This window comes from Cottoperca gobio, chromosome 9, assembly GCF_900634415.1.
Source record: "Cottoperca gobio chromosome 9, fCotGob3.1, whole genome shotgun sequence".
NCBI lineage: Eukaryota > Metazoa > Chordata > Actinopteri > Perciformes > Bovichtidae > Cottoperca > Cottoperca gobio.
The window spans coordinates 3,952,864-3,975,750 of NC_041363.1; the positions used below are offsets into that span (position 1 = coordinate 3,952,864).

General features: G+C 41.9%; 1 protein-coding gene across 6 annotated transcripts; it reads left to right on the forward strand.

The window, feature by feature from the left end:
- Positions 1 to 533: 533 nt before the first annotated feature.
- msi1b (musashi RNA binding protein 1b) lies at positions 534 to 22,248 on the forward strand. Of its 6 annotated transcripts, none has more exons than XM_029438993.1 (16): positions 534 to 1,143; positions 1,451 to 1,491; positions 1,982 to 2,063; positions 2,214 to 2,298; positions 7,805 to 7,846; positions 10,122 to 10,214; positions 13,108 to 13,156; positions 13,640 to 13,722; positions 13,813 to 13,930; positions 15,271 to 15,351; positions 16,990 to 17,046; positions 17,761 to 17,823; positions 18,510 to 18,643; positions 20,270 to 20,291; positions 20,407 to 20,452; positions 20,536 to 22,248. In XM_029438993.1, exons 1-15 carry the CDS (start codon positions 1,085 to 1,087, stop codon positions 20,433 to 20,435), a joined length of 1,038 nt encoding a protein of 345 aa, XP_029294853.1. In that variant the 5' UTR covers positions 534 to 1,084; the 3' UTR covers positions 20,436 to 20,452; positions 20,536 to 22,248. The 6 variants fall into 6 exon arrangements, with proteins under 6 accessions (XP_029294853.1, XP_029294848.1, XP_029294849.1 ...); XM_029438988.1 differs by having other exon boundaries at positions 538 to 1,143; positions 18,489 to 18,643; XM_029438989.1 differs by having other exon boundaries at positions 538 to 1,143; positions 18,489 to 18,643; positions 20,541 to 22,248.
- Positions 22,249 to 22,887: the final 639 nt, after the last annotated feature.

Here is a 22,887-nt window from a genome sequence, read left to right on the forward strand (position 1 = left end):
AGACATTTTTATTTTTACGGCATGCAGCCAGATTTTCAGATGTTCTTACCAGGGAAGAAAATATTAAACAAGCAAATAGTTATAGGTCTATTAATCCACAATGCAGATCAATAAAAGGTCATTTCTTCATATGGTACTATGTCTTTATTTACTGATTGACGGAGAGGACATGTGCATAAATTAACTCATTCAGCTAAACAGTAATAACACTGCAATTACATTTTGCATGTATTTATTTGCATATGCAATTTAGTCAATGCAGTATTTCCTGTTACTTTTCTTAAACATCTGAACATCAACATCTGAAAATGACTTTAAATAGCAAAGATTAAGATTCATTAAGATTTAATTGTTTGCATCTTAACTTGTAAAAAGAGCAATCTTTGTTTTTATCTTCTTCTTTCTTTTAAGTATGACTTTGTTATTTAATAGGGGAGGTATCTGTGTAAATGTTCTAACTTTTCTTAAATTCTCACTGATTTATTTTATATACATGTATATGTGCAAACAAACTAAACTAAACTAAATATCAGTAATACAAAATACTTTCACATTTCTCTATAAAGACTTTTAGCCATAATGTCACTGTTTTGTTTTGTTGTTAAACACAAGACTAGAATACAAACATGAAGGATAAACATCAAATCAATTGTCATACATTTTGAAAAGATAAATTGGCCAATAATGTCATTAATATAATTATTACATAGGTACTTTTCTCTTTATAAAGACTGCAGGTAAGATTAACTTGAGTCACATGTCAGCTGTTGCCTCTCTGAATAACACGCCTCCAGGTGTATTTTATTTTGAAAGGCTGCAGCGGAAGCGGCGTGGTTTGCATCACACGCTTTGATGCCGGAGCCGCGTGCCTCGCTCCGTGGTGGGATGAGGGAGCGACAGCAGTGGGACTGACTGACTGGAGGAGGAGGAGTCTGTCCCAGCCTGCATCTGGCCCTCTCCCCTCTCTGTCACCCCGGGCCAAACCCGCCCCAGCGTCTCTCACTCACTCTCCGCCTGTTCTCCCGCACGGCTCGGCTCGGCTCGGATACACGCAGGCACTCACAACACACAGCGAGGACACGCAATGGAGACGGAAGGGAGCCAGAGCAGCCTGTCCACCACGGACTCCCCCCACGACCCCTGGTAACGAAAACAACTAACTTTTATCTTTAAAAAAAATAAAAAAAAACTTCTCATAGAAACAAACGGAGTATTCTGCAGCCAGACACACACCTCCACACACACACACACACACACACACACACACACACACACACACACACACCTCCACACAGAGAGCCTTCATGCAACATCAGAGATGATAACTCTCAAATTACCTCCAGCATTCATTTCAAAACCTCAACAACAAGTTTGTCCTCCTGTGTGAACTCATCTCTGTGAACCCCCCCTTCATGGACACAAATATAATTTGTCTTTTCTTTTTCCACAGCAAAATGTTCATCGGTGGACTCAGCTGGCAAACAACACAAGGTAAATCTTTTTCCACCACTTGCTAGCCCCCACAAAATGCCACTGTCTCTACAAACCCTGGCAGGAATCAGATGGAACTAATAGAAACTTATTTGAAAAGCCGTATTTCTTAATATTCCTGTTTGCTGACATTGAATTTATTTATTTTGCTTTTTTTTTTAGTTTTGCGTACGAATCCTGCTCCAGCATGAATGCACCCATTCAGAACTCCCATAGAATGAATGAATGAGGGATTCTTAAAAAAGCTCATTAAAAAAAAAGGGTGAAATTCAGCTTGTAATAAGAATATTAAATTGGAATTATTATGCACCTTAAAGTTCCTGATCGCTGGTCATTTTATGTTTGATTGAAAAATGTATGACCTTTTGTTGAAGGAAATCTCAGCAGATCTCTGTAACCGCTGGTTCTTTATTAAAAAGTTGTCCTTTCCTTGTTAATCTCTTGATTCATTAATTAATGTGTCTTCTCCCCACCTTGTTTGGTTTCCCAGAGGGTTTGAAGGAGTACTTCTGCAAGTACGGCGAGGTGAAGGAGTGTATGGTGATGCGAGATCCGGTTACTAAGCGCTCGAGGTGAGGGAGCTGTGAGGCCGGATTCTCTGCCGGAGCTGAAAGTTTATCTGACCTCCGTGATTCCTCTCTGCTCTTCATAACGTATCATTACATGTCAACATCGGTTTCTGTGTCATTAATACCTTCCCCCCCTCTCCCTGGTGTCTGCAGAGGGTTTGGATTCGTCACCTTTGTTGATCAGGCCGGCGTGGATAAAGTTTTGGCCCAAACCCGGCACGAGTTGGACTCAAAAACAGTGAGTTCTCTGTATTTACTTCCCACCACCGGCTAATCCCATCGCTCGGTGTTTGATTAGAGGATTTTCCAATAATCCGCCATTGTTTGTACGTTTACTAAGGTTCCACTACGTCGATGTGTTTCTCAAACCGTGCCTGTGTCCGCCGCCACACCTCAGATGCGAGCGCTTTACGTGATTCAGTCAGAGACACATGGGAGAGTTTGCTCTGCAGGGAAGAAAATGTCACCCCGTGTCAATTTCCATAGAAACAAGAGGGAGCGGGCAGGATCGCTCTCACTGCCAATCTTTGATTTGTTCTCCAGGAACTAAAACTTTCTTTCTGCTTTTTTTTTTTTTTTTTATATCCCTAGGGGTAGAATTGACCCCCCCCTAGAAAAAAAAAAGTTTCTCAATGGAGCAACCTGAAACCTTAAAGGTGTGAATTGTAAAAAGCATTAACAAACAAACTCGTCACAGCTTCCTGTTGAAGAATAAAACTGAGAATGTGGCGATGATAAAGCCCCCCCCTTTCACCTAATGTGAATTGTAACTTTAAAATGCATTAATCGCCTGTGTTGCAGTGTGTGTGTGTGTGTGTGTGTGTGTGTCTGTCTGTGTGTGTGTGTGTCTTTTTGTCAGTAATGAATGTGGGCCGGTCTGGGAACAATGTGGCCCGATGGTCGCCATAGGGACCAGCTGCCCCCGCCTCTCCCTCTCCTCTGTGGGAGTGGTGATGGCTGCTGGTTAGTCTCTGTATTGAAATGAGGGGAGGCTATTTCTTCTTTCCCCTTTTGTGCTCTGCGCGATGCACCTTCTCAAAATCCTTGGTGGATAAGTGGAGGTGCTGGGGAGGGAAACGGAGAGGTGGATAAACAGGAAACTGGTTTGTTCCTGTAGGAAGTTACAAGGAAATGATTCTGAATCCAGAATGAGGGAATTGTTAGATAAGAGGAGTCGAACTGATTTGTTTTGTGTTTTCGCCCGACTGCTATAGTGTCACTTGCAGGCACAACAGCTTTGACAAGTAGCGGCATCATGGTTGGACGCCACTAACTCGCCATGGGGTTTGTTTCCATAGTGACCCCCCCCCCCCCCCCCCGTGCCGTCCACAGTTGAAGAATGGCTCTGTCACAAAAGAAAAAAGGAAAGATAACAATGCACATCGATTACAATCATTTCTTGGATACCAGATATCAAGACGCAGCTAGTGGGGGCCGTTTATCCTCCCGTCGCCTCCTGATGATCAACTTCTTAAGTTTATTCTGAGACTCCAGAGATGACCATTCCCTCTTTAATTTGAGTTTCCTCCTCTTAACTTGTGCTAACTGTGCGCAGCCCCTGGGCCGTGGCAGGGCCCCTTGTGGCTGGCAGCTGGGTGTGTCGGTGACGTTTTTTGGTGGGGGCTGTGGCTGCCTCAGAGAGTGTGTGTCTGGCGTGGAGAAGGCTCAGTGATCAGCCACAGGGGTTGGATGGTGAGTAGAGTAGGCCTTTTTAGTCTGCTCACCCTGCCCCCCTCTCTCTCTCTCTCTCTCTCTCTCTCTCTCTCTCTCTCTCTCTCTCTCTCTCTCTCTCTCTCTCTCTCTCTCTCTCTCTCTCTCTCTCTCTCTCTCTCATGCTAACAGGTTATCCTGTTAGAGAGGGGAGAGAAAAGTTCTCCAGTGGCAACAGAAAGAATGTGCCATGCTGTGACCGACTGAACCGCTCCGGCACTGGAATTAACAGAGCTTTGCACAGCCCAGAGGCTAAAGAGCAAATACAGTGCCGCAGAGGAATTTATTGGTTCTTATTGTGTTGAAGGACAGACTCCCCTGGTTTTGACCAGTGGGTTTTACTGTGATTTATGTAACTGCTGCTCTGTTAGCTGCCCCTTTGGGTGCCCTCCCAGCTTCCTGCTATCTGTAAAGTTAGTGACGGCCGATGCAAACTGCACCTTGTGTGGGACAAAGTTTCCATTCAAGTGCAGCGCCAAGGTGCACAGCAGAGAGGTTAACAACACAGTCACACAGCTCTTTGCTGGGTTGCATCAGGCCCCTGTTAACCATTTCCATGCTGACCTGAGTGGAAAGAAGAGCGAGAGAGGGGGGAAGGCAGGTTAACTCCATCTGTGATTAGTGTGGCTCTCCTAACTAATAGGATTGGAGTCAACCAGCTTGTTCCTCAGAGTTGTTGAGTGCTGCCCAATCGGCATGTTGCGTTAAGTGCGTTCCCAGCTCAGGCTGTGACGGGCAGCGCGCTCGGCCAACTGTTGGTCCAAAGGGGATTGCCCTGATTTCATAAACCTCTCTTGGAATTACGTTCAGCTTCTTCCCTGTTACCTTGCTGCGAGTGCAGAGAGGTCAGGCCTCTGACACCTTGCAGTGACTTCACATGTCTTTATATAGGAGAAAGGTTACAGCTCTTCTCCACACATGTTTTATTACGTCTAAAAATATGCTCTGCTTGTAATAATATCAATTTGTGTCTGATGTGGTTTTTAATCAAGAACCTAATTAAAAATTATTTAAATTATAGCAACACCTGTCTCTTACAAGATGTCACACAGAAACCCTCCATGTTTCAAGTTTCCGCACATGTGAGTTGCACACTTGATGTGACGGATCGTGCTCGTGTGTAAACGTCTTTAAAGGAATACTTCACACACAAAATGACATTTACTCCCTCCCTGCACCTCGAATTATAAACAAAACTGCATCAAATCATCCGTTTGACACGCAGCTCGTGCAGTATAATGCAAAACACTCACACGCCTGCGCAAGCGTGAGAGTGTTTTTAAAAAGGAAGGTTTTAGCAAGAAATCATGTGGTTGTGAGGTAGTGAGCATACGACTGCACGAGTTCATAAACAGAGGATTTGATGCATTTACTTTGGCATGCACTCGTCATTTTGAAGGTGAGGTATTGCTTTAAACTCAGACTGTAGATCCGTGCAAAGAGATTCCCTCTCATCAGATGAATGTGAAAACATCTGGACGTTTAAATACTTCACTTTGCTACGATCCAACCTCTTTCTTTCTCCACCAAACAAACCGATGATTCTTTTAACACAGCCACTTTATCTGTTTAACGTCCACAATTTCCTCCCCACGGATGTGCTGCCATGTGTTTGATTTTGTTTGTTTGTGTGTCTTGTTTGTTTTTGAATGTGCACAGGGGTGTTGGACATCAGGAGGGTTGGTGACCGCAGGTGACTATCAGAGTAGTCTAGCCACCATAGAAACTAAACAGTAGACTCTGCATCTGATCCTCCAGTCTTAGCCTTTAGTCTTCTCACTCTGCTCTCTAGAACAAAAGAAGAAGAACAAGAAAAGGCAAAACTTTGCAGTGATGTCAACAACACTGTTACCCTTACTCTGGTGAACGCATGCGGTTTACCAGAGAGACTCTGTAGCTCTCTACTGTAGTTCAACTCTAGCCTCTCATGGTTACGGACTAATCTTAGCGCTGTACTGTCTCACCATCTGTTAGTGTAACAGCAGTACAGTGTGGAGTAGCCTAGTTGTTCTCTAGCTCTATTAGACCAGCATAGACTAATATAGAGGTCTCAAATTCCAATTTTTACAGCCTGTCTATGAATGCATCCTCATGGCATGGTGTGGTTCTCTCTCCAATCTTCAGTGGGCTGGACCACATTATGTTGTTTCTTTGTTGTTGTAGTTGTAGTGTGAAGCAGAGGTGGGGGGGCCACGGTCACATGACTTGACTCGAGTCAGATTTGAGTGGCAATGAGGACTTGAGACTCGCCACTGATGAAAGACTCGACTTTGATTTGAGACAGGTGACTCGAAAAGGACTTCTTTTTTTATTCATTTGAAACAGCAAACCTGGCAACCTGTTAAGGAGGGGTGGGGTGGGAGGGGGGGGGATCCATCCATGTAAGAATTCAGCTTCTGAATTGATTGAAAGCTACACATTGTGACTGATGGACGGTTATCCTACACACCAAGTTGTGCAAGTTTAACATGTTATTTTGTGTACAATTTATTTAGGAAATTGCCAAATAATAAAATAAAGAGATAAACAATTGTATTTATTCATTTTTGTGTAACTGGAACTTATAAATTGAGAAATACTCTTTAGTAAAAAGTGCAGCGTGATGATTGTTATCAGTTGATATGTTTTCAAACATAAACACAATCTTATACAAAGTTTAATCTGCTTTCATGCCATCATTTGCCGCACCTTTATCAGAATTAACAGACTGTTCATTTATTAATTGAATGCATGTTATATGAACAAACCAGCGTAACATGTTTTATTAAGTGTGCGCTCATCTATAATTGAATCATTTCCATGGTGTTTTATTTATTCATCACTTTAACTGGAAATCATTTTATTATCGCAAAAATTGCTTTTCTAATTGGGACGGTTTATTCAGAGACTCGACTCGCTTCCTTCTCACCGTGTTTGTGACTCGCTCGGACTCGAAGGTTAAGATTTGTGACTCTCACGTGTGTGACTTCCCCCCCACCTCTGGTGTTAAGATTCATGAAGGTGAAGACGGTGTAAACGTAAAGGAGCTGCAGGGCAGAGGACGATCCGGAGGATGAATGATCAAACAAACAAACACAAACAAACAAAATATGTGTGGATCTTGCTGTCAGTGTGGTTTTGACTGACAGCTCCCCCCCTCCCCTGTGTCTTCCTCTCCCTCTCTTTCGGACACGCTTGTCCTCCCTCTCGGGGCTCTCCTCCCCGAGGTGAGGCGTGTTTGTGATTGTAGTGCCCGTGTGAGATTCCAGGAGATCACATGTCACACGGTGGTGACGAGGGAGGCAGAGGTTCACTGGACATTCCCAGGCTCTCCACCTGAGCCCAGCTGCACACACACACACACACACACACACACACACACACACACACACACACACACACACACACACACACACACACACACACACACATTTACATGTACAATTCTTACGTCCTGCAGAATACCTGCAACCACTAGAAAACAACTATTTAAAGAAAACAGAATTATGTTATAGATAAATTAAGTGCTTTCAACTTGTAATGATCAAGTGGGTCGTTGGAATCAGAGGGGGGGGGGGGGGGGGACTAGAAATGAAGGTTTCACCAGGGAGACTCTCACACTACCATACCAGCTTCTTAAGATGTATTTAGATTCTAGATAAAGTTCTGCTTCATCCTTCTGCGACGGCAGATTCACCCTGTAGATGGAGAACACGATGTTTAACACGGGGGTTAAGCGAGAGAGGAGCCGGTATAAAGCCTGACGATGACTTTGTATAAGACGTCGATGATCGAATGAATGAATTGTGCGCCTGCCGTCTCTAAATATTGTTCAGCCACGACTATTTTTCATTCATACAAATGTTCCTTTATACTTTATCCTGTATGAATGAAGTTTCATTCAGTGCGGTCTTTAAAGGTTTTACATCTAACCTGCAGAAACCCTGTTGCTTTGATGTGGGACTGGTGCGATGTCAGAGTTCACCGAGGGGACGGCGTCTGAATCACAGCACAACACTAACCCGTCCTGTCTTTTTCTGTATTCTCCTCCGCAGATCGACCCAAAGGTTGCATTCCCTCGCAGAGCTCAGCCCAAGGTGAGTCAAAGAAAGCTGCTAGTTAGTGGCGTCGTCCGTCTCTTATCGGGGCTAATGCCTCGTAATCTGATGAACTCGAGCAGCGCTGACGTCACTGAACTTAAGCCATCGTGCGTTAACAAAACCTTTTCTGTTGTCTCCACCATGACTCCTTCTTGTTTCCTTCGTCCAAAACGTGTCCGCCGGTAAAGATATGGCAACATTGTTTCCACTGCAGAAGCTATTCACGCGTGATCTTGTGATTCCCGCGTGATGTCGCATTGCTGCGTCTCAGGGTACCGTGATTCGAGCAGACATGGAGGAGAGGGAAGTTGTAAATACAGAACATTTACATACGTACTTTATTTTGACAGTGTTTTTGAACATTGCTTTATATCGCACGGACTATTTACACCTTTTAAAAACTGTAACTCTTGAAATCCTCAGGAACCTGTTTTGTTTTTACTGTTTTTTAGTTTTTAAACTAAAAGAAGAAAATAATCAAATGTGGAGTCCAGTATAGAGTTTCTAAAACCATTTTTAATTGAATTTACAGATCAGCTGTTGTACCGTGATACATATATAGTGACAGGAGACGTGACAGCCCTCGCATAGATGTTGTAGAGTTCGACGTCATGCATGAGTTTTTGTAACGTGCAACTTTGTAAAAAGAAACATGTCGGCATCGATAACAATAATTGCTAAAGCTCAGTGCGTGTGCAGCCGCGTCACCTTTACCTCAACACAACAGGTTTGCAGAAACTGCTGCGTCATAGGTTGTTGCATTGGCCCTGGTGACCCAACACATTTTAAATTAATTACACATAATAGAACAACATGAATCACTGAAATGGCTGAATGTAATATTCATGCACAGTATTGTCCCATGATGCAATGCTCAAGGGTTAGTGGAAAAAACTGCTGGAAAAAAATGATATATTTAAATATAAATGAGTAATTTCTAATAATGACCTAATGTCACAGTTTGACTTGCACGTACACGCAGCTTGTGTTTTATCCTGTTAGTACAAAACAGGTATTTCTTGTATGCTTACAGACTCTTAATGGGTGTAAAGCTGTTTCCTCGTATCTGATTCATCACTAAATTCTAAGGAAATGGGATCCGCTTACTGTGATATTATTCATATACAGCACTGAACGATAGCACTTGTGTTAGGTGCTGTTTGTCTTCCCCTTTGTGCGACTGAGCAGAGCGAAACAAAGTGGAAGTGATGCAAAAGACCAAACATAATCACATGTGCCGACTGTTTGCTGTAAGTCTGCAAACATCACATGTTAAACAGATGCAGGTAACATCACAGGGTTTAATAATGGCCCCCGCCAACCCAACTAGAAACAATATATTCAAATATAATTAGAAATCATGTATGTGTGTGTTAATATTTAACACAATTACAGTTGGTCAGGGAGAAGTTCTCCTAAAGCCTCTCCTTAGAACACACGGCGCGCTTTACAGAGACGCTGTGGAAACACGTTTCACCTTCTCATTATTCATCGAGAGCAATAAAAACCTTTTATAAGACTTTGAAGTTGAAGTTGTACTTAAAGAAAGTGAAGTTTTCTGTAATTTCTCATCTAAATGAGCTTTTAACAAGAAGATAATGACGATTGTACTTGTGATTTTGGGGGCCGTGGTGAGACAAGTAACAATTACAGCAACAGTAGAAATGAACACGGCTGTGTTACTGAGTAATGTACATTTAGCGACATGTGACACTAGTAGAGCAATAGATTATTAGATTATTAAAGCGTAGAGCTGCAACTAGAGATTATTTTCATTGTCGATTAATCTGCGGATTATTGATTTGAGCGATAAAATGTTAGAAAATAGTGAAAAATGACCAAAGTGATGTTTTTAAATGTCTTGTTTTATCATTTCCAAACCCAAATATTTAAAAAGAAGAAGAAGAAAAGCAGGAAATCTTCATATTTTAGAGGCTGAAAACAGCTTTTTGTGACATTTCTGCATGAAAAAATACTTTTAATTGAATTAAATGAATTATTTGTCTGTGAATCGGTTCTTTCAGCTCGAGCAGAGTCACTGTATCTCAGAATCGTAGGTTTTCACATACAAGGAGTTTGCTTTGGTGTATAATGATGCAAACATAAACACTGAGAGAAATTAAAATGTAAAATAAGAGCAAATATAGAATTGTTATAAAAATATTATAAAATCCAAAACAGAAATGTACAAAAAAGGAAATCCGTCGTATATCGTTTAATTAAAAATGTAAAAGACGAGAACAGACAGTTCATCTTTGTCCTCCTCTTACAGTTAGTGACTCGAACCAAGAAGATCTTTGTGGGAGGCCTGTCCGTGAACACCACCATCGAGGACGTGAAGCAGTACTTCGACCAGTTTGGGAAGGTGAGTTATGCGTAGAGTTAAAGATGGTGGGACGCCACGCTGTAGTGGAAATGAGGAGAACGTTTGTCGGCTGTCGTGGATTCACAGAGAAATCGACAGCTCACGTAGTACCACATCCCACCAGCTCACAGTTATTCACCACAAACTCTCTGAGAGAAACTTCACTTTGGAGTCGAGAGACCGCCTTGAAGTGAAGGGGTTACTGCGAGGAGGAGGAGGAGGAGGAGGAGGAGGAGGAGGAGGAGGGAGAGAGAAACGCTTTGGAGAGGGTAGGAAGGGAAAAATAACGAGGCTGAGAGGCTTCGGGAGCAGCAGGCGAAGTTAGGGGGACTTGAAGAGGGAGAGAGGGGGGAGAAAAGTTTTGTAGTGAGTGTGTGGTGATGGTGAGGAAGGAGGAGGGATTATCAGAATCTGAATTAATCTGATGTAACAGCTGCTCCTACCCACAACCCCCTCCTAGCCCGTTACCGTGGTGACCTGGCTTGCCCATTGTCCCCAAGTAATTCTGCGGGTAAGGGGTTTTTGTTCTGAAGGAGGAGGGATGAGGTGGTGTTTGGGGGTGTTAGCATGAGTGTGTGTGTGTCGGGTGGGGGTCAACTCAGGAGTTCAGCCCCATTAAAAGAGACGAAAGCAAAAAAAAACCGGCAAATTTATAACTTCATTTCATTTTTTGTGCGGTTTTTTTTATGTTTCTATAAAAAGTTTTGTCCAAGTTCTCGAGGACTCTGGCAGACATGAGGCAGAGAATAGAGGATGGGCTGACGAGGGGGGGGGGGGCGGGAGGTTTGTGCAGGCGTTAGAGAGGGAACTGGGGCAAAGATGGGGTTTGAGGGGGGGGTTTACGGGGGGCCATTATGCCTCTGTACAAAGCTGGGCAAATATTTAGTTAGTTTGTCCAGAAGTTATCTGCATACTGGAAGTTTCTGGATTGTTCACACAGAAAATGTGTCTTTTAATGTGACACTGACCATCAACGACAACATGTGTGTCATGATCTGTTGATTATCTGTCGTAGAGGAGGACAAACAATTCACATTTAAGGGTACTTTGTACTTTCTTTTCCTTAAAAAATCACAATAGTTGCAATTAATCTAACGTCCATTAATCTCTGCCGCTCTACATAACGAAAAACTAAAACTATAAACCTTTCCAGCAAAGTGCAGGTGGACAATCTTCACCTCAAAGTCAAACATGTGACGTCTCCGTTTTAGCCGCCGCTTTTTCCGACTGCTGTGGCACTTTATTTTCAACGGTTTGACCTCGAGTTTCCCTGCGCTCCCTCCTCAATCATAACGTCTAGATGAATTTTTGCCGAGAGAGATATCGAGGGATGGACGGTGAAATGTAGGCTCCAGCCATCCATGGAAGTTCCTGATTAGACTGCCTCACTGGACCTTTTGTGTCCCGTCCTGGTGAGGACAAAGGAGCGCGGAGAGGGATGGGCAGGGGATAACAGGGAAGATGAGAGGTGGGAAAGAAAAAAAAAAGGATAAGAGGGAATATTGTCCGGCGGTACGCCATTAAAATGTCCAGTGTTTGAAATATCAACCAATGATGTGCACTTAACTCAGTGTGAGGTGTTTAATGGGCGTGGTTGGGATGTTTTGATTGCATCTTCCAGGGGGATTGTGTGTTCACGGTGAGATTGTAGAGGTTCCCGTGTCAGCTCAAATTCAGATCTCTAGCATGAATCACAAAATAGCAATCTTGACCGTTGGTCTCCTTACAATTGATTGTTTAAAGAGTTGTCTGCTTGTGGCTGTTTCTCGTGTCAGACAGCGGTAAAGGGTCGCACATGTTGCAGGCGAGTAAATGTCAGGCTGGAAGGAAGCCGTGACTTGAGACGCATCAGAGTAACTAACAGGTCCCCTTTCACACTGACACTCCTCACTCACCTTTGACCTTTCTGTAGGCACACTGCCCTCGGGGGTCCACACTATGACACATTATTCAGTGGACTATATCCAGTAAACTTATTATAGACCGAGAGCACAGATTCATTTACCAAATGTTTATTTGTGTGCAGACATGAGAGAGGGGGGAGAGAAAAACAACAGGTCAACTTTGACATAAGAAACTCACTGTGTGTGTGTGTGAGTGTGTTTATGTGTGTAGAATAGACACCTGTGTCTTTGCTCTATAAAGGGAGGCTGGGCCGAAGGGAGAGGTCAAAGGGAGAAGAGGAGGAGGAATTATGGCTGACTGTGCCAACAAACAAAGCCTCGAGGCCTCTTTGTTCTGCCTCTCCTTTTGTCTCTCCTCTTTCTCCTCCCTTTCCACTTTGACCCAATCTTTTTTTTTCCCCTTCCTTCCCTCTCTACAGGACTCTCTGTGCTTTCTCTCTTTCACCATATCTCCACCTGTCGCTTTTCCTCTCTCGCTATCAGCTCTCCCCTCTCATCGAATCTCCACCTGCCGACAGGATTCACCTTTCTGCTCGTGACTGGCTCCTTTTTCTTTTTTCTTTTCTCTCTTTGCGGCCCTCTTTGTCTCACTGGCAGTCTCCCACTATTCATAAAGCATATTTGATGTTGGCTCGAGCTCTTTTATATGGACTTTTTGTACAGTTGCCATGGGAATGTCAAACTTTGAGAGAAAGGCTCGCTGTGAGAGGGATTGTGACCCAGGCAGCAAATACGACTTCCAACTTTTCATGCCGCCCATTATGTCTGTTAAATACAGGGCCAGGGCTTGTTGTACAGTACTTCTTCATATGTTCCTGCTCTTCGTAACCTGTCGCTCGTCTCTTCTACTTCCCTCTCCCCCCCTCCTTTCTGTCCATCTGTTGCTGAGCCTCCCTGCAGAACTTGAGAAGGGCTGAGGTCAGGCAATATGCCGTGTGGCAAGAGACAGAGCGCCGCCTAAAAAAGCTGTGTTGTTTGTCTCCCCTCAGGTCGACGATGCCATGCTCATGTTCGACAAGACCACCAACAGACACAGAGGTGAGACCGGGGTGACCCATCTTCCTGCACGTTTATTCCCTAAATCTCTCCTGCTTTTTGTCGATTTACTCCTCTTCCTCCAGTCCTTCCAGGGTATCTATTGATCCCCCCCTCCGCCCCCCGCAGGCCTCCTTCCTGTGGGCTGAGCTGAAGGAGAGGAACGGGGCTAGTCTAATTAGCCAGTCCGTTAATCTGGATCAGGATAAAGCCTCCTTAAGCACCTCCTCCCCACCCTGGGACTGATCGATTATGACAGCCTACCAGCTTTGCCCGGGCCTTCTGGCCAGGGAGGGAGGGAAGAAAGGATGAGTGCACTATAGCGCCATTGCAGGGAAGGGGAGGGGGGGGGGGCAAATGTGTTAAGCGGCTATTACAGCACTGATTACAGGAGACTATTAGCTGTACTGCTGCACAGAAAGGCCCTACTGTCTAAATCCAACATACTGTGTGAAATTTCCTTACTCTGCAACTCGTCCTCTGCAGGGTTCGGCTTTGTGACGTTTGAGAACGAGGATGTGGTGGAGAAAGTCTGCGAGATCCACTTCCACGAGATCAACAACAAAATGGTGAGCGGCTTGAAAAGAACAAGACGCTCTGACACCACCGTGTTATGCAGAACCTTTGAAGTACTGATTTGTCTTTTTGTGTGGAAACAGGTGGAGTGTAAGAAAGCTCAGCCCAAGGAGGTGATGTCTCCCACGGGCTCAGCCAGGGGGCGCTCTCGCGTGATGCCCTATGGGATGGACGCCTTCATGCTGGGCATTGGCATGCTAGGTACGGTATTATTGATCGTCGCAGGAAGGATGTGGCTGCATACGTGAACATGACAATAAGTATTCCTGCAGGCCGCAGCTGTCTTAAAGGTCACATGAGGCCTCACGGGGAGAAAGCTGACCGCTCCACTCAGCTCACAACTCGCCACCGTGCAGCCATAATTATCTGGACCTCAGACTTTAGAAGTGGCGTGAAAAAAGAAAAGAAATCTACTGCTTCGTAGAAACTGTGAATATTTAGTTTTATGCAGTGTTTTTTTTACCTGCAGCTTAACATATTCAAAGTATTAATTAGTCGGATCCAGCCGGCTTTCATTAACGGAAACTATGACTAAATATATTCGTCAGCAACCTTTCTTTCCATGAAGACGACACGAGACGGCTCACTAACTGAGACAACATGCAATATTGTTGACGAAGAGGAGAATAAAGTGGAGTTTAAAAAAGGAAAACTTTACTAAAAGCTCTCTTTATGTAATATTATACAGTCAGGAGGACTCGGAGGAACTCAGTTAAAGTAAACAAGCTGATACTTTGGCAAGAATACATTTAATACAATCTGATGACTTCAAATGTGAGTGAACTAAAACAGGATGAGGTTCACTAAATATGATAAAGAAGGACATTTAACAAAAATATCTGTCAAAATAAACACTCCAGTTACACATTAAATTATAGTTTCATAATGGTTCATGTGTTATGAAAGTTAGCACTCCAGTAATTCAGGATTGCACTTAGACAAGTGACGGATAATATTAAACAAAAGAGTTGAAATAGAAGATTTAGAGGCAGAAGATATCCTGACTCCGTCTCAAGTTACATTTCCCATAATGCAACCCTTTAAACGGCCGTATAGCCAGTTTGTAACTCAGACTTTCTTGTTAGAAATGTCTTGGTGTCGAGCTCAGGGCGAGATCATGCTACCACCTACTGTTCAGTGTGAGAACAGCAGCTTTCTCTTCAGGGTTCAGTGCAGTGCAGAGGATATCACACTTTGGTATCTGGAAGTGCTCGTAATCTGCACAGAAATCTGACTGTAGTTTGGTCTTGTTGTTTGTTCAAAGTGCGCAGACTTCACTGGGGAAAAAGGCATTTATGTGCTCTGCTCTCCTCCGTTGAAATAGCCTTAAAAAAGATTTTAAACCAAGTGAACTGGTCTCTTAAAGCTCTTATAAGTACAATGGGGAATTAATGTGTTGGTACTCGTCACTGTGCAGGTATTTTAATATTTCAACACCTTGTCCATGTTCATTTTGCAATATTCTTGTAAATATTCTTATAAAATTGTCCTTACTCCAAATGCATGGTATCCAGATTTTAACAGTGGTTTTGTTTGCGCAGGTTATCCCGGCTTCCAGACAGCCACCTACACCAGCCGGAGCTACGCTGGCATCACTCCTGGATATACCTTCCAGTATCCGGGTAATCACAGCACACTTTCTGCTCCACACACACACACACTTTCTGCTCCTCACACACACACTTTCTGCTCCTCACACACTTTCTGCTCCTCACACACACTTTCTGCTCCTCACACACTTTCTGCTCCTCACACACACACACACACTTTCTGCTCCTCACACACACACACTTTCTGCTCCTCACACACACACACTTTTTGCTCCTCACACACACACTTTCTGCTCCTCACACACTTTCTGCTTCTCACACACTTTCTGCTCCTCACACACACACACACACACACACTTTCTGCTCCTCACACACACACTTTCTGCTCCTCACACACTTTCTGCTCCTCACACACACACTTTCTGCTCCTCACACACTTTCTGCTCCTCACACACTTGTTTCTGTCATGTAAACTGAGGAATAGATACACAGCCATGTTGATTTAGCAGGTGCACGTTGATGGGTGAGACATAAAAGTACATTTCTTTAGAGTTTGTCTCGGTGGTCACCTGTCATGCAGTGAAAGCACAGATACTAAACTCATTGTTGTGTCCCTTGTAGCGTTCAGTATACACACTCAAACATACACTGTGTTTAGGGATAGAAGGGAACGAAAGGTGTGCTCATTGTAGTTAAATAATCTTAAATGACTTGCAGCAAAGAAGAAGAATTTTACACACATTTTGATGTTAAAAAAAAATCTGTTCTTGGAAACTCTGTGCGGCTGCACTTTAAGGAACAGCGGTGCTTTGAGCTAAATGCTAACATCAGTATGCTAACATGCTGTCGTTTAGCATTTACAATGTCCACCACCATCAGTTAACATTTGCTAATTAATACTTAACACAAAGCACCAGGAGTGTCCAGCTGAATAGATGAATCAATTAAATGAAATTGCAAAGTGAAACATTGGTTCACACCATCATCTTGAAAGTACGCCTTTATTTTGAAATTCCGTCCATTGCACTTAAACATGAGAAATGTGACAGTTTATAGTGAACAACAGGTGTATTTGTATACTTTCTATTAAAAAGAATAGTCTGTCTTTTCATTTAAATGTCAGGAAAAGCCCAGTAAAATCATATTTAAGTAGCTTTTTGTAAGTTAATATAAATGTAACACCCTGATGGGAATGTCATTATTTTTGCAGGTATTTGCTCATAAACCAAAGTATTGGACACATTTAATTATGACCTAATGACGGTGCTCGAGGAAAAACACCTTGAATATTGGTAACAAATATCACAGCAGTCCATCCACTAGTTTCAACATAGTTAAATATGTAATTATACCTTAATCAGCAGGTGAGCAGGGTTTTCACAGGTCATTAAGAAGTGACATGCTGTCACAAATACAAACATGTTGAAGCGCCTGAAACTCTGTGAGTGTGTGTGTGTGTGTGTGTGTGTATGGCAGTGTATGATGAAATCAAAGCACACTCTTGAATTGAAGTTGTAACGTTTGCTGTATTTCTTACTGATTTTTAACACCACTTTATTGACTTTAAAGCATTTTTCCATCCTTTAATTCTTGTTGGCATTCCTCAAACCTTGTGTATTCCAATATGTGCTCTCCATACCTCCCTGTGTGTGTGTGTGTGTGTGTGTGTTCTCCGTGTGTCTCAACAGCACTCTGATGTTTCTGTTTTAGAGTTCCACTTAGAGAGGACTCCCCTTCTGACTTCACCCCACCCCCCTGAGCTCACAGGTCAGTCAGTCCCTCCTCTGGACTTTACAAGCAGCATGTTGTCAGTCTGCTACACTCTCTGGTCTGCATGTTTGTGTTCGTCAGGCCTCCTCGCGCTCTTCCTGAAGGCAGGGTTGCTGACAGTAATGAGGAAGGTTTCACTTTAAAGGCTCCCTGCAGTGCCCTAAAGAACTGTCTCTGTTATATATGATCCTCAGCAGTGTTAACTTTGTACTTTATACTTTATTTAGGATCCCTGTTAGTCATTACTGCAGTATTCTGCCTGGGGTCCACATGCAAGACATTCATCACATCACAGTTTTGACGAAATAATCTGTAACGTCACAATACATAATGTAAATATATAAACATTACCTACTACTTCCTTGTATTTACTTCAATATTCCTTGTAATTAGGGCTGCAACTAACAAATATTTTCATTATCGATTCATCTGCCGATTATTTTCTAGATGAATTGAATTGTTTAGTCTATAAAATGTCAGAAAATTGTGAAAAACGTCAATTTAATTCTAACGTGATGTCTTTAAAACCCAAAGATGTTCACTTTAATTTGCATATTCTGTCAATCGACTAGTCGTTGCAGCTCTAGTTGAAATGATCAGAAAGTTCCCGGGGTCACTGCAGTGAGACTTTTAAGTTGTGTTATTAGTTAGTTGTTATGTGTTTGCACACCAAGACGTCTAACCTGGATCTTTGCCCTTCTGTCTCTTTAGCTATTCCTCTGACTGCATATGGACCAATGGCAGCAGCGGCGGCGGCAGCAGCAGTAGTTAGAGGTATGAACTTTTAACTTATTTCTATCGCTTTATCTCCCTCCCTCAACGCTCACACACACATACGTGTAATTAATTTGCCAAAAAAGAGACAAAACGCACAATAATCAAATTAATTTGACTAAATATTATTTATTTTTCCTTAGAATAAATATCGTTAATTTGAATTTTATGGCCATGTGTAGTGAAAATCTGATATTTTAATATTATAACAATAGAAAATAGAAAGTAGTACAGTGTGTGTAGAAATGTGCAAAATATTGACCAGGTGAAATTTTAAATTTAAAAAGAAGTTGCTCACTTGTCTTAACACTAAAATCGTTACGTGATTTGATGACAACTTGATGCTCTGCAGTATTAACTTACATTTTAGTCTCCAACTCCAAAAGAGAAATATCTCTTTGAAATATAATATAGAAATACAACTTTGTCTGTCGAGTGGTACAGTTTACAACCAAAACAATAAAGTTGCAAGTAATGAAACCAAAATAATGAGCTCAAAGACGCTAAAATGCTCCATAGTGTCACTACGCACGAACACTGCTGCATTAGAGCCATGGTAATTATAAAGATACTGATTATAGGATTATAATTTAAGAAAGGGGGATTAGGACCTTTCACAGGTCAAGAAAATCTGAAAATTGTCGTTGTCTTTATTTGACTTTTAGGCTCTACCCCGTCTCGCACAGCTGGATTTTTAGGTACGAGCAGCCCGGGGCCGATGGCGGACCTTTACGGAACAGCCGGTCAGGAGTCTGCAGTCAGCAGTTACCTCAGCGCTGCGAGCCCCGCACCCAGCTCTGGATTCAGCCACGGTTTGGGGGTAAGACAACCTCTCTACTTATTACTTTATTATTTTAGGAACTTTCAGCTCTGTATTGAACTAGTTTCTGTCTCCACTCCTAAATTTAAGTGCACAAGATTACATAATGAAAAAGAAATGTTATTCTGGGTCGCTATTGTTGCTTCCACCTTTTATATTATATTTAATTGTTTTCCTACAACTGCAGGTGGAGCAGAAGGGCAGCAGACACATTTTAAAGCAACAGTTCAACATTTTGGGAAATACGCTTGTTTGCTTTCTTGCTCAGAGTTAGATATATTTCTTTTTTTTATTATTATTCGAATGTCAACGTTATGAATGAAGCTTTGAAAATGCAACAAGAATAAAATACAATATAGATAAATACATTGCAATGGAAATAAATTCACACAGAGATAAAAGCAGTGTTTATGTCTGTCCATTTAATATGACTCTACATCCAGCAGTTAGCTTAGCATAAAGACTGGCAGCAGCTATCTTTAGCTTAGCATAAAGACTGGCAGCAGCTAGCTTTGGCTTAGCATAAAGACTGGCAGCTAGCTTTGGCTTAGCATAAAGACTGGCAGCAGCTATCTTTGGCTAAGCATAAAGACTGGCAGCTAGATTTAGCTTAGCATAAAGACTTGCAACAGCTAGCTTTGGCTTAGCATAAAGACAGGCAGCTAGCTTTAGCTTAGCATAAAGACTGGCAGCAGCTAGCTTTGGCTTAGCATAAAGACTGGCAGCTAGCTTTAGCTTAGCATAAAGACTCGCAACAGCTAGCTTTGGCTTAGCATAAAGACTGGCAGCTAGCTTTAGCTTAGCATAAAGAATCGCAGCAGCTAGCTTTGGCTTAGCATAAAGACTGGCAGCTAGATTTAGCTTAGCATAAAGACTTGCAACAGCTAGCTTTGGCTTAGCATAAAGACTGGCAGCTAGCTTTGGCTTAGCATAAAGACTGGCAGCAGCTATCTTTGGCTAAGCATAAAGACTGGCAGCTAGATTTAGCTTAGCATAAAGACTTGCAACAGCTAGCTTTGGCTTAGCATAAAGACAGGCAGCTAGCTTTAGCTTAGCATAAAGACTGGCAGCAGCTAGCTTTGGCTTAGCATAAAGACTGGCAGCTAGCTTTAGCGTAGCATAAAGACTCGCAGCAGCTAGCTTTGGCTTAGCATAAAGACTGGCAGCAGCTAGCTTTAGCTTAGCATAAAGACTCGCAACAGCTAGCTTTGGCTTAGCATAAAGACTGGCAGCTAGCTTTAGCTTAGCATAAAGAATCGCAGCAGCTAGCTTTGGCTTAGCATAAAGACTGGCAGCAGCTAGCTTTAGCTTAGCATAAAGACTCGCAACAGCTAGCTTTGCATCTTAACTCTGCAAGAAAAGCGAATAACTCTATTTCCCAAAATGTCTGAGTACTTGCTGTGAATTTGCTGACATTGATACTGATGTTGAATCCACGATGCTTTAAAAGTAACGCCATTGTTTATTTTAAATAATCTATTTCCATGTTCCACCATACAACCTTTTTTTGTGATATTTTGGATTTTTGTGATTTTTTTGTTTTTCTTCAAATGTGTGAACTTATTCAAAATGTGCATGAGAACTAGTGGATGGAAACTCACTTATTCATGTGCCTGTGTTTCTCAGCTGTGTGCCGTCATGACTCCGGGTGTGTGCAGTTATTCTTTCTAGCAGCTCACTTCAGTAAATTCAGATTTTTTTTTAAAAAGTTTAAATTTAAGTCTGAGAACAAAAAGTGAAAACGTGTATGCTTGCTCCCACAGGGCCCTTTGATCGCTACGGCCTTCACTAACGGCTATCACTGAGAGCGTAAGTCGCCGTCTTGTTCTTCATATGAGAGTGTTTTATTAGGACTCACCTGGGAGTAACCTGAGGGGTTTGTCTCGTGTCAGTGCAGAGCTGCAGACTACGAGCTGGAAGGAGTTGAAGCTGCTTTGGAGCTGATCTGGCCACGTCTCTGTGCAGTCCACCTCTCCGGGCTGGGGCAGCTGAGCCTCCACCCCTCCACCCTGGTGTCAGCCTGAACCCAGCCGACCCTACCGACGCCTCACTAAACTCCACCTCCCTGAGGAAAAAAAAAGAAGAAGAAAAAGTTCATAAAAGGAGCGAAAAAGTCACTTCCTGTAATAGCAACACATACAGATGCTGTATTTTTTAGAGTTTTTGTTTTTTTTCTGTCGTTATGTTTCACCTTGCTGTTTTTTTTTTTGTGATGACTGCGTTTGTTTCTTTATCTGTTTTTGTTTTATTGGGTTATATTTGAACCTGATCTCTCTGAGATAAGAGGAGGAAAAAACATCTCCAGGAGCTGTAATTTGTACTGGAAAAACTGTATATTTGTCACTAGTTCATACTGAATTTTAACAAAACATTTGTGATTAATACTATTTCTTGAAAATGTGTCACAAAGTGTATATCTTGGTAGGTTTTTAACAAAGACTTGTTACACTAATAATGGTCAGACGACAAAGGTCATTAGTCACAGTTACGTAATAGGCCTAAATGAGCTGTACAATTTTGTAAAATATTGTAAATATGACTCTGGTTTCTGGGGGGGCTCCGCTAATGTTTGTTATGTGGGAGGTGGGAGGCTTTTGGAGTAATAATACGATTGCTTCTTTCATCAAAGCGTATGTGTTTGAAAGCTTGACTGTTACGTATCATAGTTTCACATGAAGGTCAAAAACATTTCAGTATGTTTGTGTGTCAATATTAAACCAGCCACGTACTGTATTCCTCTCCAGGCGTTTTATAAAGTTCTGTTACTGCGTTTAAAAACTGCCTGAAACACTTTGAGTTCAGCAGGAGAGAGGCTGGAACAACACTTTTACTTTTTGGGGATATTTGCGTGTGAAAATGCTCCTCTTCCTCTCAGAAGAGGAAGAAAAAAAACATGCTGTTTTCTTACTTTGTCATATTGTTGTTTTAACTGTGATTTTCAATATGTGATGATTGTTTGTGAAGGAAAATGAAGGAGTAGTTTGCAGGAGCCGTCGTAACTCTGGTACGACTGCTCCGCTCGGCAGGTTGATGTTTGCGTGAGCGTGTCATGTGGTTTTATACACATGTTGTTTTTGTTTTTTTTTGGGGGGGGGGGGTGGTACCTCAGTTGCAAATGTGAAATTTTAATCTGACTTTTTTATTATTAAATTAACACCTATGTCAAAGTGAACCTTTTAGAAAGGTGGCTTTTCCAACAGGAAACGGGGGGGTCTTATTATTTCTTGTTTACCCCCCCGCCCAGTCCATCACTGCATATCCACTGGAGGTCACAGACTGTAGCAATGTGACAGCTATTTTTAGACCAAAACAATAATGTTCAGAGCTACTAGGACGTTGCACTGGCCGATCACGATGTGTTTTCCCTTGAACGTTAGCTTAAGAACAAAGCACTCGATCTACGAAGCTCCAGGTTTCTCATTTTGATACATCGCTCACACTGCTGCGGGCTACCATGGTAGTTCATACTTTGATGCTGTTTTCACTGAAATAACAATCTTGTCAACACTGTAACATTTTCTGATTTTCTTTTTCCTGTCATGTTTATTCCTTTGAAAAAAAAAAAACTTTTTAAAATTCCTAATAAATTATTTTAAAACATTCCATTTATGCGTCCTGTTTCAGCTTTGTTGCACTTAATGTGTTTTTTACTCTTGAATTACAGATTAAAGTAGACTTTTATAGTAATATTCTTCAATAGCATTAGATTAGCTTCTTCACAAGCATGTGAACTTCATGTATAACAGACACAAGAACCATATGTACACTGGAAAGAGAACAACTGGTGTTATTTTAATACATTCTCTAATTGTACTTCAGTTGTGCTAAATTACTATAAATATTTTGTAATAAATTACTAGAAATGTTGTATAAAAAACAACTTATTTGTGATTTTTCTTTATAAAATACACATTTTTCTAAATTACTATAAATGTATAAATTATTATACATTTGTATTTAATTACTACACATTTTCTATGTATATGCAACTAATTTGGGACAAATTATAAATGCGTACTAACTAGATTTGTACTAAATTGCTACACATTTCTAAGAAAATACTACAAATTTTTGAATAATTATAAATGTGTACTGAATTGCTTTACATTTCAAACTAATTACAATACATTTGTACTACATTACTATATATTTATAACATATAAAAGCCTGTGTTTTGCCCTTCCTCTTCCTGACACCAGTAGCATTCACTCCGTCTGTCTTCAGACTGATTCCCTCTCACATCT